This window comes from Chiroxiphia lanceolata, chromosome 5 (assembly GCF_009829145.1).
Source record: "Chiroxiphia lanceolata isolate bChiLan1 chromosome 5, bChiLan1.pri, whole genome shotgun sequence".
NCBI lineage: Eukaryota > Metazoa > Chordata > Aves > Passeriformes > Pipridae > Chiroxiphia > Chiroxiphia lanceolata.
In genome coordinates this window covers 15,171,891-15,192,017 of record NC_045641.1, presented here as the reverse complement: position 1 = coordinate 15,192,017, position 20,127 = coordinate 15,171,891, and the positions used below count along the sequence as shown (strand labels likewise).

Sequence of the window (20,127 nt, the reverse complement as noted above, 5' to 3'; positions counted from 1 at the left end):
GTTTCTGAGTGGATCTTAATCTTCTGAATTATCAGGCTGTATGGATCACAAATAAAAGGGATTTGGCTTGCACCAAGTTAAATGATCATATTGTGCATTAAGTGAGACATCTCCATGAGTCTGGCATATGAAATCTATCCATCCATACAGAAGGTAGTAATAATAGCCCCTGCTTTAACTAAAAAAACCACCAGTATATAAGAGATAATACTGAAATCTCTGCATCACATCAAGCCTGGACTTTCATGGTGAGTCAAACTTGTCACAAGAGTCTTCATTTGTAGCAAACAATGGTACTGGCTTCCGTGCTTCAGACAACTGCCCACTCAGAAATGCAATAGTCTCCATATGGAGTAAAAGTTGAGGATGTATCAACACATCTCAATTTCTCACCCGTGTTTAGTCCCCTTGGTACTTCCCATAGCCACAGCTTGCTCCAGACATGCCCGCAGCCTGAAGGGACTGAGGGACCAAAACCCCAGAGCATGCTGAAGTCCTTCACAAACACGAGTTTAGCAGTAGCCCTTAAGATCAGTGTTGAATTTATGTAAATACATTTTAAATCTAAACTTGCAGCAAGTTGACTTCAGTCTGGGATTTTTGCAAGACTTTCCTTAATAAAAGAAAAGACTTGTAAACTGCTCTTTAATTAGCTAACTCTTGTGTCTGGCCAGTAAAGAAGACACTTGGCATTGCTCAAGAGGGAGTAGCAGCTAATCCATAAAATCTTTTCCCACCTCTGACTGTTAGCGCTGGTGAATTTTGCTTGCAATGTCCTACCAAGAAGTACTGTCATTACTTGTGACAGTCAGCGCACAGACCTAACAATAAATGTTCAAACTTCACAGCTGTGAGTGAGTCTTCAGTGGAAATGGAGAGGTTTCGCAGTGATCCTGGCTGGCAAAGCTTCAGCCAACCTACAGGGCAGCAAGGCAAGAACTTTGCTGATCTAGAGGAGGCAAGACAGGACTTCCTTCAATCAGGAAGAAGTGCAAGCATTTCTATATGAATGCCAGAAAGATGAAATGGGAAAAGCTGTGCCCTGGCTGAGCAGAGAGCCTAACAGCCCTCTGAGATGCAAGGCCACAAGCTGTCCTGAAATGATTTATCTCAAAAAAGAAAAAAGAAGATAAAAAGTAGCAAGCAATTTGTTAAAGCAAATCTGTCAATAGTATGCAAACTGAAGTGTGCTGTGTTATGTTTTGTGTTAACGCTTCTCTACCACAGACCTTTTTCTCATCTGTCAGATAAGTGGTGAACTTTGGAAATAAACACATTGAAAAGGAGCACCATGAACTTGATAATAGCAAGTATTACAGATAGATCCAGTGTGCCAGGGAATGGGTATCTATACAGCATAACATGAACTGATGGAAAAGTATCAAAAGACCGAGTCAATGTGGTGGTGTACTGTCAGCAAAATGCTGAAGGACAATGACAATCTCTAGTGCAATGCTGGCATGTGCAGCCAAAGTACAGTTTAACTCCAGCTGACTCAATTAAAAGGATCATAGCTAAATGCAGAGCAGTATGAGTTGACAAGAAATTAGAATGTGCAAAATACAACATAGCATAGAGAAATCTGAGCCAATCTAAATGAGATGAGGCAACAGAACTCCCATAGGCATATTTGCACAGCACTTCACTCAGGCCACTTCTGTAACATGCTAACGAGAAAGCAGTTTGATACAGAAGAACCATATATACATGTATTCCATATGCACAAGCTTTCTCATATAGGGTATCTGAAAGTGAAACACAACAATTTTGCAAGATTAAATTGTTTACATAATCAAGAACTGTCTTAGGATGACAGTGCCACTACTACCTACCTCCATGATAAGATAACATTTGAATCATACTATAATCTTCACATTTTCACGTGCTTATAATGTCAAAATTACTTTTATTTTATCACTTTGCTATTTACATCACTTAGAACTGAAACATTCTTGCTTGATTTAATCCACGTGATGAATATCCTTGGACTACCTCAGGCAAATCACATCAGACATTTGGATTACTCATGAGAGCTAAGGAGAGGAAATATATCTCTGTAGCTGATGCAATTTTGTTTAGTAGCCAAGGATATTTTTAGAATACAGAAGGAAAAACGCCAGACAGGAAAAGACTTGTAAAGGAACCCCAGACAAACACACCAGAAATAGATCAGATAGATGTATGCAAAACCAAACAGCTTCCGAGGGTCAGATAAATCTTTAAACTGTTACCTTCCATAGTGTCCTAGCATTAATGAGAAGGCAGAAAGATACTGGTATATAAATTTTAAATGACAAGAACAAACTACATTTGATACTACTTCGTCTTTGGTTGCCTCCATTTTAACATCTGATAAGCCTGGTGTTGAAAGAAAGAAATGTTAAGAGACCTACTTGAATGAGCAATAAAAGAAGAGAGAGAATACAGAACTGGACCATCACTGTGACCACTGACAAAGTGGGTTGGTCTTCTACTAGAATGGCACACAGAATAATAAACTATACATACTACTGAAGAAACACATCTCTCACAAAAATACCCAAATTACAGCAGAAGCAAAGTGGAGAGAAAAAACAGTGATAATAGATGAGGAGAAAGAAGTATGGATTAAGAATTAGTCCAGGCTCTACAAATGTGAAACAGTCCTCAAGAAAGACAGAAAAAAATGCTGATGGACATTTTAGATATGTGCTGTGCTAGGAAGACGAGAGTTGTGATCGAAGGTTATGGAACAAAGAGAGACTGCATGAGACATTCCTCCGTGCAAATAAGACAATAAGACACAGCGGGCAGAAAATTATTAATAATTTATATCAATAACCCAGTGGTAATTAGAGCTTTACTGCAGCTTTACAGTGCAGAGATAGTGAGGAATATTCCTGTGGTGTTGCCAAGGTAACCTGCAAGTATGTAGGTGTGCAATTCTGCTGGTGTTTATATCAAATGATGGAGAACTAAGGAAATGAGAGCCAACATGTGCAGAATCTGCATTTCCTTAAACTGAAAAAGCTGAGACTTTAAGTTGGAGAGCAAGTAACAGTGGAGTAAATGCCAGGAGGAATTGTGTGCTAGAGCACACTAATTCCATGGAGATGGAATCTCCTCCCATGTTTAAGACCAAGAGTAGAAACATGGCACAGTCTGGAGAAATAAGCTACTTTCAGATACACCGCTGATATGCTGTGAAAGGCTTGACTGCTTCATTAATTCCCCAAGTGCTACAGATACATCTTATGGTTATATCTTTAGCATCAGCACCCATGTTAACCAGTACATACTTTTGCTAATTATGCATTATTTAAAATTATGTTTCTGAATTCTGATTTGAATCATGATTCCTTACCAGCTAGAGTGCCACAAGCGTTTCTTTTTTGATTCATGCTACCTTCTTGGCCAGTTCATTAAAAGAGAAATGCAAAGAGGCAGTTAACACAAACAAATTTTACTTTGCAAAAAAAGGGAGACACAAGTAAAAGAAGGGATAAGAACACACACACTGCCAGTTACTGAGGCTCCAATGAGATCTGACAACTTGTTGAGCTCTGACCAGTTCCTAGCACTGATCCAACAAGCTTATTCTGGCACCAAATGATGCTGGACTGCTTAAAGCCCCATCAAACCTCGCTCCCCTCTGGTCTCCCTCTCTTCTGCCCATCCTCCTCTTGTACAGGCCTGTCACAGACAGTGGTAGAACTGCTGAAATCCCTGGGCTTCTCTCACCCTGCCCCCCAAAAAGGGCAGTTTGTGCCATCAGCCTCCTCCAGAACTGTGACTGATTAAAGACAAATTCTGCAAGGCCTATATAAGGGGAGGAAAAAAACCCCTCACAGTGATTCACAGTAAAATGTAAAAAAAGCAGTGTAATGATGCTAAGCAATCTAAAACAATCCAAAAAGATAGGAGCTCTTAAGGTTCTGTTTTAAAGTGTACATACCACTAAGTAATGCTAACTACAAAGTCCTTGAAGCGCTGATGAAATTTCAAGTATACAATGAGCTAATTCACTTTTTAATAAATCATACTTTTGTGTGTAGCTTTTGATCTCAGCAAAGACACGTGATTTCCCACATACTTCTGGAATACTATGCTGGAACATTACAAACAGAGATGAAAAAATAATCTTTTCAGTGAGCTCCTATTTACTATGGAGTATTTTGTTACTCAGTAGTCACTGTATTCTACACCATTCACATGAGCAGATGAGGCTTCCCACGCTTGACTCAAAAAGGGCTGATGCAGAATTAAACTCAGCCACAGGCATGCAGAAGTGAGCTCTTACCAGGCTCAGTGCTAACTGTCCACTCATGGAAAGCCACCTGCCATGCTCTCAGACCAGAGACATAATGTATACACTTAAACACAGTGATGTCATCCTAACTTGATGCTCTGATGGACATCCACCAATTCAAGAGCTTTCTGCTACACCACAGTTTTCACCTACTCCCCAAACAAAAGAGTGAGGTGTGCTGAAGCCAGGTTGACACCAACCTACCAAGTCCCAGATCCTGTCAGTCCAGAACATCTGCCAGACTGATAGGAACAATTTTCCCTGAAGTTATGCTGAAATATATACATCATGAAATGTAGGCAGGGCACTATATTTTTAATCTAGAACTCATAGGATTATGTCGAGAAAAAAATAAACAAGAGAATCCTGATCAAGCAGCAATTTGCACAGGGTTAATAAGCAAAATGGTTGCACCAGCAGGACCTTACAAAACAAGCCTCTTTAATTTGTGGACTTCAGAACAGTTCACAAACCACTACAGAAATTCTAAGTGTATACTAGAGCCAGGGACAGACAGAAAACTCCAACTGAATGTGTAATTTATTTAGGCCATAACTAAATGAACTGTTAAAACACTCAGAAGTAGATTAAAGGCAGAAAAAAATATGCTCCAAGTAATTCTTAAGTGTCTCAGATATTCATCGAAGACTCTGTATGCCCAAAGAACAAATACAATGGGCAAAAAAGCAACTTGGAATCCTCAAGGACATCCAACAAACTGCTGTCATCTATCAATCGCTTCAGCCACATTCACCCACAAACCCCTACAAGACTCAGTTTCAGTCCCTTTCCAAATACAAGACACTGATGAGTGACAGGCCACACTTCTGAGCCACCAGAACCCACAGCAACACAGCTGAACTCCCCCAAAGTAGACTTCAGAATCTGCAGTAACAGTCAAGGCATAGCACTTCTGCAGAAGAGCCTTCTCTGTCACTCATTGTTGCCCCATTTCCCAGACACTGCTCTGTTCCCTAGGGAAGGGAATATCTCTGTACTGCCTAAAAATACCCCCAGAAGCACAGAGCTCACAAAGAGCGACAGAGCTGAGCTATGGCAATATCCCTTAGATGTCCCAAACACACCACAGCAGCACCTTTCCTCCTGGAGGATCCATTAGGATGGACTGTATGTGAGTGATACTTATGCCAATCCCTACATAGCTTAGGTAACAGGGGCTGCAAAGATGTTGGGTGAATTCTGGCCAAAACTTTGGAAATGTTTCAAAGAAGAGGTCTGCTGGATGAATTCCCCCAGCACTGCAAAGTTAGGGAAGCAGCTAACAAAGGAACATGCTCATGGAAATGAAAACCCAGCAGATGTGATTCAATCCCCTCAATCAGCACTTTGCCAAATCTGCCTGAACGCAAGGTGAGTTTGTTTGCGTTCACAGAATAAAGGGAACATAAGTAAAGAGGAAGGGCTGTAAGCAAGCCAGCCATAGGTGTTGATATGAGTAGGGGCTGGGATCACACAGAGGATGGAAGTGGTTGAAACTCAAAATTTTCTGCAAGAAAAAAATTCAGAATAGCTTTTCTTCTGTATGAGAATAAAACTGGTTTTAAGAATGTCCTGCACAATGACTATTCTGAAATATTGTTTTGAAAAACATTTAATAAAGTATTTTGCTCCAAGTTCCTGATTAAAACCCTTGAGTGGATCAGAAAAATGACAATGACTAGTGATAAATTATAGAGATATTTGAAAAAATTATAGAGCGGTGTTCTTTGCTACCTTCACCTGCAGCAAGGAAAATCTACTAATCAGTTAATATTTTCCATTCAGCTTAGTAGCTTGTACTTTTTAAACAAGACTACTAACTGTACCATGAATACTTCTTTTGCCCACGGGAAGAAATGAACTACAAAAGTAAGAGATTCTGTGTTTGATTTTGCTTTTGCAAAACAATGCAGTTAGAAGTCTCTAAGGAGATATTCTAGAATCAATTGCATTAAAATATGCACTGAGAGTCAATCAGCATATCAGAACACCAAAGAAGCACAAAAAAGGCACACCTTAGTGAAATGAGCACATATTATTAAAAAGGCAATCTGCAGTTACTGTTGGATTGGATTCTGGTCTTGTGGTGTGAAAGTTCTGAATATTATTTCAACACTTAGGAACCAAAATACTCATTTGTTTTGATCTTTGGTTTTAAAGTGAAATCAGAATTGAGATATGTGAGGTCTATTTCAAATTTCTTTCAGACTCTAGTCTGCTCCCATGATTCCAAACATCCAGAACATTAGCCATCAGCGGAGCATAGACTCCAACACAAATGTATGTGAGCTCTTTGCAGTGACTAACAATACTGCATCACCAACAAGAAGGGATCTCTTTTCTTTTAAGCACACTCCACAGAGCTGAGGTTGTGCTTACAACCTTTTAACTTGGCTGTACAGATCATAGATTAAAAGTAAGAGAAGCAGGGTCAAAATTCATGTAACTAGATAAAAGGCATCACCCTGAGCAAGACACATACCTTTGTGGTATATAAAACATGTGCTGCGGAGGGGGTTTGTAGAGAACTCCTTCATACACAGGCCACAAACCACTTAAAATTCTGAAGAGTGAACTCTTTCCGCAGCCATTGGGTCCAGTGATTAAAAGATTCATCCCCTCCTCGACCTGTAAAGGGGAGGAAAACACAAAGATGTTACTATGCAATATATATGGCACAAGACAGTCTAAGAGCCCTAAGAGGGAGTTACGTGAGCATTTATAACAAATTATCAATCCATTTCATTGATTACCTGCACATATTCATGCAACTATACTGGAAACAGTGGCTTTAGATATAATGTGTGGGCTGAGATAAAAATAATTTCTATTATGTCTGAGTGTCTCTAAAAACTACACTGATTATTACAGTGTCAATTATTATTAATATTACAGTGTCAATACACCACAATCAGAATCAATTATTCTAATGCAGATTAGGTCCAAGGGTGTTAACAGAGCACTGAGCAGCACTGTGCCTACCTCTGATATTAACTGCAGCAATGGGAGGCCTATCAAGTTATTCAGAAAATTTACTTCATATTGCCTTTTCCCACTTAATTACCTGTGTTAGTTTGGCTATGATCCACTTTTTTTTACTCATTTGAATATTACCCTGAGTATATATGAGTGTATATTTATGCATAATCACAATGCTATTGTCTGTGCTTTACAGAAATATATTGACTGTTATATTTTCTTTGTTTCTGTCACTTGAGCCAAATGAATAAATATAAATGTCTGCTTGACCATCGAGTCATGATTTTACAAATCTGAAATTCCTACACTGAAGTTATTGCAAGTTTTGCTATAGCTAGGACCCTTTTCACCTAGTTCCTAATTCCTACACCACAGAGGTGGCAAAAGGAACACTGCTTTAGCTAAATTAGAAGACCTGTTGGAATTGTTCATGTTAGTGTTCTGATAACTTCAGTTCTTTTTAAAAGTAGTAACACCTGCAATGGAACATCAGATCAGGATACATATGGGAGTAATTCAGCAAAGGTCATTCATTAAAATTGTGAGCAGGTAGCAAGAAGTATCTGGAATAGGTTTTTAAAAGCAATAACGTTTGTGCTGAGTAAATACTCCCCAGCTGGGCTTGTGAACAATGCTGTCAGCTGTTAGCCAGCACTGCTCTTTGTGGTGATCAAGTGAAACTACAGACTTGACTTTTTCACTGTTGCTGTGAACTCAGACTTTTAAAGGAGCCTGTGTGAGTAAAGCATCCCAATTTCACTGAAGTTAACTAAAGATGGATGCATACTGTCATATTCACCTTTGAAAATCTCAGTTTGGTTTTTCACCTGGCAACAGCACCAGAAATCCTCCCTTCTCTTTCTTTGAGCAGGATAAACTACATATGTCTGCCTCTATCAAGCTACTATGCCTACCTTTCTGGACTTTCCCTTTTATCCATATGCTCCTCCAAGTACTTAACATAAGGTATATGAATTCTGTGCTGTTTATGTTAATGTGATGGCAACAATCAGAAGATTCTTGCATATCATCTTACTTTGAAGTTTAGTCTGGAAACCACCACATCGCCATTCGGAGTAATAATAGGAACATTTTCACAAATAATTCCTTGATCAACATCAATTACTTCCCCTAGAAAGAAAAAACACAAAAATTAACAGTTTGCAAAGCCTTCCACTAAGCAATGATTTGTGATAGTCTCTGTGCACAGCTGAGAAGTACAGACTGGTGTTTGAAACAGCTCTCTTATGTGCTCCAGTGGAAAATCTGAATAAGAAATCTTAGCTAGTCAGAAAGACACTGGCAGTAGTAGGCAAGAATGTGCAATGAATCCTAAATTTGATCATAAACATAATGCACAGTATGTATCACAAATACATGATGCACTATAAAGACGTGTTCATTTAAATTCTACCTGTATTTACTATATTTTATTTGAAATAGCTGTTTAATACCAATCAACAAAAAAGTTCAAGGACAGCCTTAGCCACGGGCAGACCAGTGAACCTTCTTTTGAGGATTTAATTAGAAATCACTACCAGCCCTGAAAGTTGGAGCACATTTCAGTCTCCTCCAGCAACAAAAGCAAAAGAAAAAAAGGTTTAATGGCTTGCTTCCATCTCTTTTTGATGCCACAGACACTGCAAACGTGAAGATCATGTAACATTTCCGTCAGGTACATACACTTAGTATTTCGATTTCTGGCAAATTTAAATATGCAGTCTCTATCAGACATTTGGATACACTGTAACACAAGGACTTCAAAATAAATTCTCCTGGAAACAGTAAAAAAATGAAACTAATTCTAACTTCTCAGTCACCTGTTAACAGACTTCTCTAACAGAACCTGACCCCTTGGGTTCCTAGACAAATATTAGAAATTACCTTCACAGAAAAGATGCAAAGGAAAGAGATTTCTCTTTGTATTAGAAAGCTGTTTATTTACAACTTAGACTACTCTGAACAAAGAAAATGTAAGTAATGCAAAGCTGAGTTCATTATAAAAGGCTCTGGTAGTGTTTCCTTCAGTTAAGGTTAGTTTTACATTTTCCATACAGAGGCTCTTTTTTCAATTGCTTGCAACTTTGTCAAACTGTAACAACCTGGGCAAAAATTTCTGTGCCATGCAGCAGTCCCAAAATTCTTTTTCTCCCATTTAAAACAGTTCTGTGGTGTCCAGTATGAGATTATGGGGAAAAAAAGTGTTTTGCTGTTAAAAGAAATTACTTGGATACAGTGGAGACACTGTAGTTAAAATAAATCTAGGATAAAATACAGTAAGCTAGTAAGCACTAAGTACACTTAATTCTCATTTCCTAATCCCAACTTCACAGCATTTGATTGCAACTTTAGTATGCTTTTAAAGTATATTTATGTGTAATCAGAAACACAATTTGATAGTATTTGTACAAGATGTACAAAATCTTATTTAATTTTTTAAATTATGAATTATTAGATACACTATAAAGCAGAATTATTATCATGTTCATATTTTCACATTCTTACTGACAACAGTAAATACAAGGCACAAACCAGACATCGGTTAGTTACATAGACTTATATGTAACTATATGAGTCAAAAGGAAATAAGTATTATATGTTCAAAGAGTCACTGGGGAAGCTGAATATTAAGATTTTTCTTTTCTAACAGTGCAGACACGTGTACTTTTAGCTACACACAAATCCACTATTCAGGGATTTCTGAAGTATCAAGACCAAAACAAAGGAGGAAAAACACTATTACAACAGGACTTGTCATAAAAAGTGTGGAGCCTGTGGCCTAGATTCATCTGGCCTAAATTCTTTTTAAATCCTTGTGCACAATGCTTGGTCTTGGCTAGCTGCCTCTGAGAGCTACAACCACTCAAGAACAAATGCTAGTCACCATGGCTTAGGAGGAATTCAGACTGGATGAAATGTAGTGGAATGAAATCTTGGGAAAAGGTTGCAGAAAAAAAAGGAGGGGAGTTTATGTATACTAGACCAAAAGGAAACATGAACAACATGCCTGCATATCTGAATTGTATTTGAGATTTGTTTTATCTATCTAAAAAGAGTCCCCAAATTACTTTGTTGCTCCAGGAACTACAAACCTTTTCTCATGTACATGACAAAATGCAACAGTTATAAAATGCTATTTCTTTTAATGTCAGCCAAATATTACCAAGATCTACGAAATTAAGACATCAGCTATTTCCACACCTACCCACCATGCTGCATCAGATTGTTTGTTGTGAAGGACCTTGTCAGAGGATCTTTGAGAAATCTGAGCTGAAGGGCAGCACTGTTGAAATTACTGCAAGAAGTTATTTCATAAAGAGCCCTTTGGGGTCCTTAACTCTACTGAGGCTTAAGTTTCCAAAAACCAAAGGGAGGGAATGAGGCTTTTCAACATCACAGAGGGGAGTAGCAGAAATGGTCTGTTGGGAAAATGAGGATAAAGCCATTGCAAAAGCTGCCTTTAAGTACATCAGACAGAAGCTGGATGCAAGAGGCAGAGAGAGGCATCACATAATGGAGCACAGCAAGAAACGGATGTACACAGTAAATGCTCCAGGGACAGTGGAGACAGAAAGATAGTGGCACCAGAAAAATACAGGATAGGGACAGGAGGCAAAAGGTTTATGCTGATCATTTGGGAGGTGAGGATAAGGGTGAAGTTGTTTTTTCAGTTGAAGATTCCCACTAAATTACAAAAAAATGAGCACGGGCTGAACTTTAATCATTGAAAACATAGTATTTTTGTCAAAAACTACTGAACCAATCTGTTCTTCCCTTCTGCCTCAAACAAAATAATGTGATGTTTGAAGATGAAAATGTTAGTTCCAGCTTTCTGAAAAAAATGAAGTGTCCAAGGGAAACAGGCACCGTCAGTGTAAGAATAATAATATCACCACCATCAATAATAGTATAGTTGAAATGCCTTTTTCATTTGAAGTTTTCACAGAAAAAAATTGAGCCATTTTGTGTATGAGAAAAGTATATCTTAAGGACAGAATTACAAGACAGCAGGAGGTTAAAATGAAAGGTAACACAGCCTCTGCAGCATTTAGGCTGAGAGATAGATTAGTTGTAGAAAAAACCCCTCTGTTCACTCCTGTCCCACTGCACCATGCCTCCCTCCCATCCCCTGGGAAACAGACACAAATATGAATTAATTACCTTTGATTTCTAAGGGCCCATCAATGTGTAACTCTGCTTTATCTTCATTCTTGCTGTTGTTTACAGACCCTTGAGTAACAGCAGTTCTTTTGTAGATGCCTCTCTTCACCTCATCAAAGACTGAAAACATGTTGTAGACACGGGCAGTGTATCCTGCTAGCTCAGTGACCTGAGAAACAATAAATGCCTCATTTCAGTGATACTCCACAAATTCTACTAACCAAATGTTTGGCCAAAGACCAACAGGATCAACAAAGCGTCCTTCAACACCAGTCCATTTTCATTCCTCAAGATTCTGTGCTAATCCATATGCCACTCATAGCTGCTACCAGCTAGCAGAAAGGACAGTTTGATTTCAGCCAATGTAAGCTATGATAGCTCCAATAAATGAAGAGGATGCAGGGACTGATCTTTTCTGTGGATCAGTAGAGTCTTCAAGCAGCAGAGAATAGCTACTAACATATCTGAAAACAGACAGCCTGTCATACAAGAGATAAACAAAATTTCTGCATTTTCCAGAAAAAATAAAGGTTCACAGAAGTGAGAAAAATGGCATCTATAATTACTTATGTTTATTTCCCTTTTTTCCTGAAACCTCCTGTGGGAAAAGTGTGCTTTTCTGTGTACAAGAGACAGCACCAGGGCATCCTAATTTAAAATACAGTACAAAACAGAAATTATTCTTCTGGCAACTGCATGCTGCAGCACCAGAACTAAATCTGAGACCTTGGATTAGAACTGTGAGTTTCTAAGATGGTGAGGTCTCTTAAAAGGCTTTCTCAATTTTTTTTGGTCCTTTTGTCACAACTTCCACCTGGTGAAGACAGAAACAACAGATCCCTGGACCTAGTAACTTACTATTCATGAGCAGCAACACCACCAAGAGCTCATAAAGAACTGCCTCCATCTGCTGGCAGCGAAGAATTAAACCCAGGCCTCTTATTATAAATTAGATGGATTTAAAAGGATTAATTTTTATACTAAATGCACAGAGAAAAAGAAGAATAGCAACAAAACTAGATAAAGATTATAAAATCTTTAGCTTGCTGTGGTTAAATACATACACTCCATGACTGAGATCACCTGTTACAGCATACATAATTCCAACTGTAAGCTTCACTATTTGTGCCAGACTCAGAAGTGAGTGCTAGTTCTGGCCACATGGCCATCACTCCATTGGAGGGTGATGGAAAGAATCCTGCATGTTACAAATGAAACTTGTACCACCTGTGCTCCACAAGAAACATAACTTGTAGTAAGTTTCTAAACAACGACCCCACAAACTCACTTTGTCAAAACTCTAAATACTCCCACCTGAACAGTTGACTGCAAAGAAAAGTCGAGCCCTCCTCCTCTGCACGCTGAATTACACTGTCTTGAAGAAGGCTGCCCTGGTGGATCAGGTGGGCAAGAACTGGAACTGCACTACCACTTGAAGTGGGTTGAAGCACACTGTCCTTTGGAAACTGCCCGAGTCATGAAACGGGAATGACAATGTGGTTAAAGCACTGCCGCATCTCTTGAAGAGAAGTGTAAATGTAAAATTAAGATGGAAATTCATAGAATTGGTCTTGTTATAAAAAAAGTGAGTTTGTTCAGTTCTTCTACTACATGGTGGATATTTTTGTTTCCAAAACATAAACCTCCAGAGTTTCTAAGTCCTCATGTACATTACATAAATCACTTAAATGTTGAAAATACATCAGTGTATAATAGGTTATCTGGCAGTATCTTTAGAGCAGAGGCCAAGTAGGGAAACAGCTAAAGGAACACAGGTCAAAAATCATAGCCCATTAGAAGGATTCCTTCTGAAAACAGCACAGACTCTGGCTTTGTCAAAGTCTGTATCTGATGGCACCAAACTACCCCACCTCCAACAATTTACAAAGCTGTAGCTATTATGGCTGGATTCCAACCATGGTCTTTGATTAGCTGCCTAGTTAATGCATGTCTCCTCACACTGCACTGGGAAAAGGGGTTCCCACCAAAGGGCCAAGCAAACACCAATTAACGAATGCAGAACCAGCATTCAGAAGGAAATGTTGAGGAGAATAACAGCACCATCTCACTTTTCTTTGGCTTAACAGTTGGCACCTAGAGAAATCCCCAAGAGACCACAGATGAAAGCTCAACTTTACTGGAACTTGGGTAAGGATCTGAAACAATATCTCTAATCTTTCAGATGAACATCCTGTACTTCTAAAATATTTGCTGTCCCAAAGTGGATTTTTTCCTGCTAAAATTTCTCTACTTTGCAAAATTACTTACAACTTAACAGGTTCACAAGATACTGAAAACAGCCTGGCCATTTATGTAGACAGGAAATAACTATTCAATTCTCCCTGTGTTTCATACAAAACATGGCTGGAATAGGCGGCCTAGAGGTGGAAATGCCCCATCCCTGGAAGTACTCAAAGTCAGGTTGGACAGGGCTCTGAGCAACCCGATATAATTGAAGATGTCCCTGCTCATGGTGGGGGAGTTGGACTAGAAGACCTTTAAAGACTCTTCCAATCAAACTATTCTATGATTTTATGACACTTCCAAGAGGAGGCAGACAGCCTGAACTCAGGTCTGTGCCCCAAACAGAAGAGGAATTTGAACCTTTATCACTCACATTCCAGGAACTTCTATCACTCTCTAACGGCACCTGAACACAAGTATTAAAACTTACAACCACGTGTTGCACCATACAGGTAGCTGTGCACTTTAGACTCTTCGCTGACTTAACTCTAAAGATCAAACTACCAGTTCAAAGATCTCCATGGATTTAGTTGCAACAGAACCTGCCTTTAAATTTTTTTTTAATATTTTTTAATAAAAAACTTTACAACTTTTTTAATATTTTAAATTAAATGTAAATTCTGTTTTACTTTTTTCTCTACTGTTTCACGTATGACAGATGTTCAGCACCTCTTTGTATGAAGACATAATCCTTTCAATAGCATCTGCTCCAGAGATCAGCAAGTTTCGTGACGTAGTAAAAGCTTCTGTTCTTTCACTAACCATTGCTTGTTTCTGGCCATCTTCCAACTCTAAAAGTTAAAAAAGAAAAAAGTTTTCTGTTAAAATATTCTGCTTAAAATTATCTCTACAAATTAAATTACGATTAGAATGTGAGCTATTATAGAACAGCTTTTAAATTAAGAAAACCTTAGCTCTATAAAGACAATCTTTCAAAAAGAACTGGTGAATGTAACTACCATAGATAACTTGGTAACAAAGAATAAGTGGGAGCATAGGGAATTCATCTTGTTATGCAAAACATCCTATTCTTTTATACTATCCACCAGGCATGGTTTAACTACACTGATGCAGCATTCCTCCTTAAGGTAAATGCAGAATTTACTAACGGTTGATTCCAGCACCCAGGCCAGCTCATCAAGCAGGAGTTGAGAGACCTCTACAAACCACTGCGACAGCTAATTTAGGGGTATTTGAAAAACTAAAATTATATAGAATTTGTGAACATTTCACAGTGCCAAAACACAAGCTTCTATATTATATATGATGTTACGTGAACTTTTTGTCCAAAATATTTTCCATATGGCTGGCCTCTGCATTTGAAAGAACTGTGTTTTAACAAAGCAGACAGACTGCCTCTGTTTCATACAGAAACTAACATTTCCATTTTCTTCTTAATTTATGTAACTGCTATATATATACTTATTTTATAAACAAAGATAAATGTTTACTGTGCCTAGAGAAATCAAAGTCTTGCTTCCAAAAACAGTTACTCTGCAAAAACTGACGAGAGACTCAACATTTGGAACACCAATGATTTAACGCAAGAAGAATGAGAAGTGTTATGAAGTGGGAATCTTGGCTTTACCAGCTGATTTCTTCCCTGAAATATGTAGCAAAATTAAAAATTTCAGTCAGAAATATTACTGTTAAAAAAGATTCTTTTTTCTTATTATTGAAGAATATTTTTTTTTACTTTTTTCCCCCCTTGAAGAAGTGGACAAAATCTATTGCTTTACAACTGTAGTCTCAAGTCTGGCCATGGTACCAGTTTGTGCATATCCCTGACTCTGTTGATACATCCCAAAGTAGTAAGTCCACTATTTCTTCCTTCAGATGTGAACAAACTTGTATCTGATCTGCTGAGGCACAAAGCACTGTTTTCCCAAGCAGGTCAGTGGTAATTTCAGGTATGCCTGATTCTTTGAATACCTGCAATACCTCAAACTGGTCTTGACAGTGTTGTCAGTATTATGTCTGCCACCCACCATTATGTTATGCCTCAGGACTCCACAATAAAACCCATGTTTTATCAGTTTAGGTTGCTGGTGGCAAATATTCTGCTTTACAACACGAGCCACTTCTGCGTCTTTCTTTTCTCCCACATTTGAAATGTATTTATCAAAAGAACAGTCATGGGTAACAGGAATGTTATTTAGTTTAGCATGAATACAAGTCCTTTTTTATTCATGCTCTAATACCAAGGAGATATTTACAATGTGTGGTTAAACGTTCTTTTTCTCGATTGTACTCATTCCCATTCTAGCAGAAAGACTCTTATCACTTTTTCTGTTTTGCTGATAACCTTTACTGTGAGGTGAAATGCCTTTGTACAACCTCTTCTGTTTGGAACAAGACATCCTGATATTTTTGAAGCTGTTCCCAGGATGCCAGCCAGGGTCCTGATATAGTGCCCTCCTGAGCCATGTAATGGGCAGCAGCCCAGACAGCCGAACACCCAGCCGTGTATCAACACAACTGCAAGTGAGCTAAACCATGTGGGCACCACGTAAAGTCATCCCACAGGTCACATCAAGCCTGTCCAGTTGGACAGTCGTGATTTGGAATATAACTACCAAGAAAAAAATATAACTACTGCACAGAAAAGAATTCACTCCTTTCTGATTAAATGTATCCAACTTGGAACTGATCCTTCCACAGACATCGTAGGATTTGTGTTTAAGGAATCCTGTGGAATTCTAATACATTCTGTGGTACTAACTGTGCACAAGAAAGCCTGTTGAACCAAATTACCCACTTGTCTTTCACTACTCTTCCTTAATTACCTTTCTTTCTGTTCTCTCTCTCTTTTTTAAATTTATTTATCTTTTAAAAGCATCTGCAATAAAAACACTACTTGAGTCTTGTTTCACTTCCAGGAAAGTTGTGACAGGACATCAAAAATTATACCATCCTAGTCTGGAATTTGAATTTCACCTTCTCTTTGCCCATGGAGTAAGGGAAAACCAGCGGTTCCTAATAGGTCAACAGTAAGAGAAAAATGACCTATAATTACCTTTGATTACACTGTGGTTTATGGAAGGAGGAGATAAACACTCTAGGAAAGTTCATAGTTTCATTTTGTAAATGGAGATGCTGCAAATATCAGCCTACCATCCCGAGAATAGCCAGTGAAAAAGGGTGGCAATTAACATTGTAATCTTGTGTGACACAAGGATCCTCTAAGTCCTGACTTCATACTGTTTATCAGGCTTATGCTCAAAGTTGAATCATTTGTGTTGCTCTTTCCTCAGCTGATTTGCTATGCTTGAAAGTTACACACAAGATAGGGATGTTGTAATAAAGTCTGTGAAAAATCAATATGAGTGGCATTCAGGGGAAGTACAGTCTTTTGAGGACATAACTTTAAAGAAACATTTAGAAATTAAGAAAAAAATGTATTACCGCCATCTGCAAATCCCGTTGCAGTAATGATGGGCACAGCGACCATAATCATACCACAGCTACTCCAGACATACTTCATCAGGAACTGCTCTATCATGATGTACCATAAACGTTTGGACAAAATGAGATTCATTTGATCTGTCAAAGCTTTGTAGCTTTTTTGCAGCTGTTTCAATTCTACCTACAGTTAAAAAAATAAAACATTTATACAATGCAACAAAGATGCACATGTCATACAAGATACATTCACATATGCACCTGAAATAATCCGGCACCCAGAGCTGTGACTTCTGAATCACATCTGCTACATGGTACTTTATTTTCACTCTACTGCAGTCTCACAGCAAAAGCTCACAGCTTTACAGAAGTCAGTGCACCTGCTTCTTATTTACACCATCTTATTACACTATCTATCGTCCCTTGATAGAACATTGGCAGGTTTTCAACTCTTTTAAGATCTCTGATATATACAAGAACAACATAGAAGGCAGTCACAACAGCAGCTAATTCTAACAACCATAATAAGACTGATGCCACATCCTTCTAATAAAGCTGCAGCTGTAGAGTTTCACAGCAACTGAAACTCATATTGGGCAGCGTTTGGGGATCAATTATCTCCAGTGACTTAAAGTTGCAGAGCTGATCCCTGAAATGCAAAGCTGCTTGTTTTTGCAAGAAGTCTGGGAGAAGAGAGAACTATCCCAAGAGGTTTAACAAGTCAAAGAGAGTTGCAAGTCAATACAGTATGTATTCAGCTCAAGCCCAAATATGTGGGAATTGAGAAAATGTTTAATTTAGCTACACTTAAAACATTATTATAGGCAGCTTTTGAGAATAACTGTGTCTACAAAAATAAACCATTTAGCTTATATAATCATTGCTTGGACTCAGAGAGTTTCCAGCTTTCATTTTCACCTTACATGAAACAAGTTTTTTTTCCAATTGTGTTTGAAAGGTATTACTGCCAAAATCCACTTCTAATAAAAATATGAAGAGTTTCTTAATCAAGTGGCTTTAAAACAAGCTACTAGTTTATGTAACTATGATTGCAGAAGTACTGTACTTAAGCTATTTTAAGACCCTGATGACTACATCTTTGCTTAGCTATGTAGAAGAGTGTCAAAGGTTGTAGTGTGCTCTGAGCTATCACAGAGTTTTCCCCTAGACTTTCTGGTGTACACTGTTTGCTATTTCTGCAGTATTAAATCTGGCAGTTCATACAAATGGGTGGGAAGAAAAAAAAGCCTGGGAAAGTTACTCAGAATGGACTGGGTGGGGGAAAAACAATAATGGAGATAAATTTTCTAGAAAAGCATAAGATCCAGCTGCAAAACCGGAAGATTGTCAGAGCTCAAGGGAACTGTGATCTGCTCCCCCCAGATACTGCTTGTGATGGCATTTTCCTAAGAAATGGGAAGTGCTAAGCTGTAAACAGGTTTAAATGTCAGAGGGACCCAAAGTGCTCAGGGAGGGCAGCAGGGAAAGCGTGGGTCTGTTCCGGCACTGTGGAAGTGACCACAGCACCCTCCAATTTCTCTCCTACTTACCTTGTGCCCTCGGTAAAAAGCGATCTCTTCCACGTTGGCAATGATGCGTGAATGTATGAAGCGCAGGTAGCCCTTCCTGTGAGCCTCCTCGGCCACCAGCTTGCCAAACTTGGGCGAGCAGGCTTTGAGCACACGGGCCGTAGCGTAGACGACGAGCCCAGCCAGGACTGTGGGCCCAATGGGGTTGGCCCCCCGGGACCGCGCTGTGCGGATGAGGGTGTAGGAGGTGAGCACAACATCCAGGATGGGCTTGGTGAGGTTGGAGTAGAGGTGTGCCACAGACTGTGAGAACATCATGATGTCCTCGGTGAGAGACTGGTCGGGGTTGGCCAGCCGCCCGTCCATGCTGATCACTTTGTAGTAAGTCTGGTTGGCAAAGTAGGTCTCATAGGCGTGATCCACCAGGCGCGTGCGGAAGGCGAGGGCCAGCTTGCACTCCAGGTACCGTATGGTGCTGTTCACGAAAGTGGCTGGGATCGCAATCATCAGCCATTTGATTAACTTGAAGATAAAGCTCCTGGGCTGTTTTTCCACGATGCTCTTCACAATTTTCCCATCGAGGGCGGCCACATAGATAGAGAGGAAAGTCCTGGACACCAGAGCGAACGAGTGGAGGCAAAGCAAACCCAGCTCGGCACTCACCAGCTTCGGGAAGAACAGCTTGCGGAGTTCCAGTAGCTGCCTGAAGAATTCCGCGTCCACGGCCGGGGAGGCTCTGCCCCGGCCGCTGGCGCGGTGCGGCGCCGCCCGGCCCCCCTCATCCTGGGAGCCGCCTCTGCCGCCCGCTCGCTTCACGCGCCCGCGGATGATGGGGTAGAGGATCTTGAGCCCGTACGCCGCGGCCAGCAGGCACGCCGCCCTCTTCGCGGCGCCCGTCCTGCTCCACTGCACCCGCCGGGCCGCCGCATGCAGCATGTGGGCCATCCTGCCCGCCGGGGCACCGCTACGCGCCGCTCCTACCGCGGGCGGATCATGCCCAACGCGAAGGCCGGTCCCGCCGGGTCTTCATTGGGGCGCTGGGCCCGGCCCGCCGCCGGTCGCCCTGCCGTGACAGATGCCGAGCGAGCGCTGCCTCCCAGGGGCGATGGTGCCTTCAAAGCGCGGCGCGTTGCACAACGCAGCCCTGCGCGGCGCAGCCCGCCCCGCCGACCACCATTGGCTGCGCCGCGCGGGGCGGCACCGGCAGCGGCCCGGCTGCCCCGCACGGCCGCCGCGGCCGCACCGCTATAGCTCGGAGCGCGGCCGCACCAGCGCCGGTAGCGGCAGCAGCTTGAGTGCCTCGGAGCTCCGCCCTGCCCCGCGTTCGCGGCGGGTCCCCCGGCGCTTGGCTCCAGCCGCACCTCTGGTCCCCCGGCGCTCGGCCCTGCAGCGCTCCGGTTCGCCCCCGGCTGCGTCCGCCCTTTCCTTCCGCCTGCCCTGCAGAGCAGGCGCCGCCTCCGCCCCCGGCCCCGGCCGCGGCCTCGCCAGCGGCACGGGGGGAGGAGGGGACGGCGGCACCGGGGA

General features: G+C 40.7%; 1 protein-coding gene across 1 annotated transcript in view; it reads right to left on the bottom strand.

Moving 5' to 3' along the window:
• Nucleotides 1–19,670, bottom strand: part of ABCD2 (ATP binding cassette subfamily D member 2) — a 45,610-nt gene extending 25,940 nt beyond the window's left edge. Inside the window, exons 1-6 of the mRNA XM_032688391.1 lie at nt 18,625–19,670; nt 17,078–17,258; nt 14,342–14,463; nt 11,429–11,597; nt 8,304–8,398; nt 6,771–6,916 (exon numbers count right to left, since the gene is read on the bottom strand). Coding sequence (XP_032544282.1) covers nt 6,771–6,916; nt 8,304–8,398; nt 11,429–11,597; nt 14,342–14,463; nt 17,078–17,258; nt 18,625–19,548 — 1,637 coding nt within the window. The 5' untranslated portion in view covers nt 19,549–19,670. The remainder of the gene's footprint in view (nt 1–6,770; nt 6,917–8,303; nt 8,399–11,428; nt 11,598–14,341; nt 14,464–17,077; nt 17,259–18,624) is intronic.
• Between the last annotated feature and the right edge of the window lie 457 nt (nt 19,671–20,127).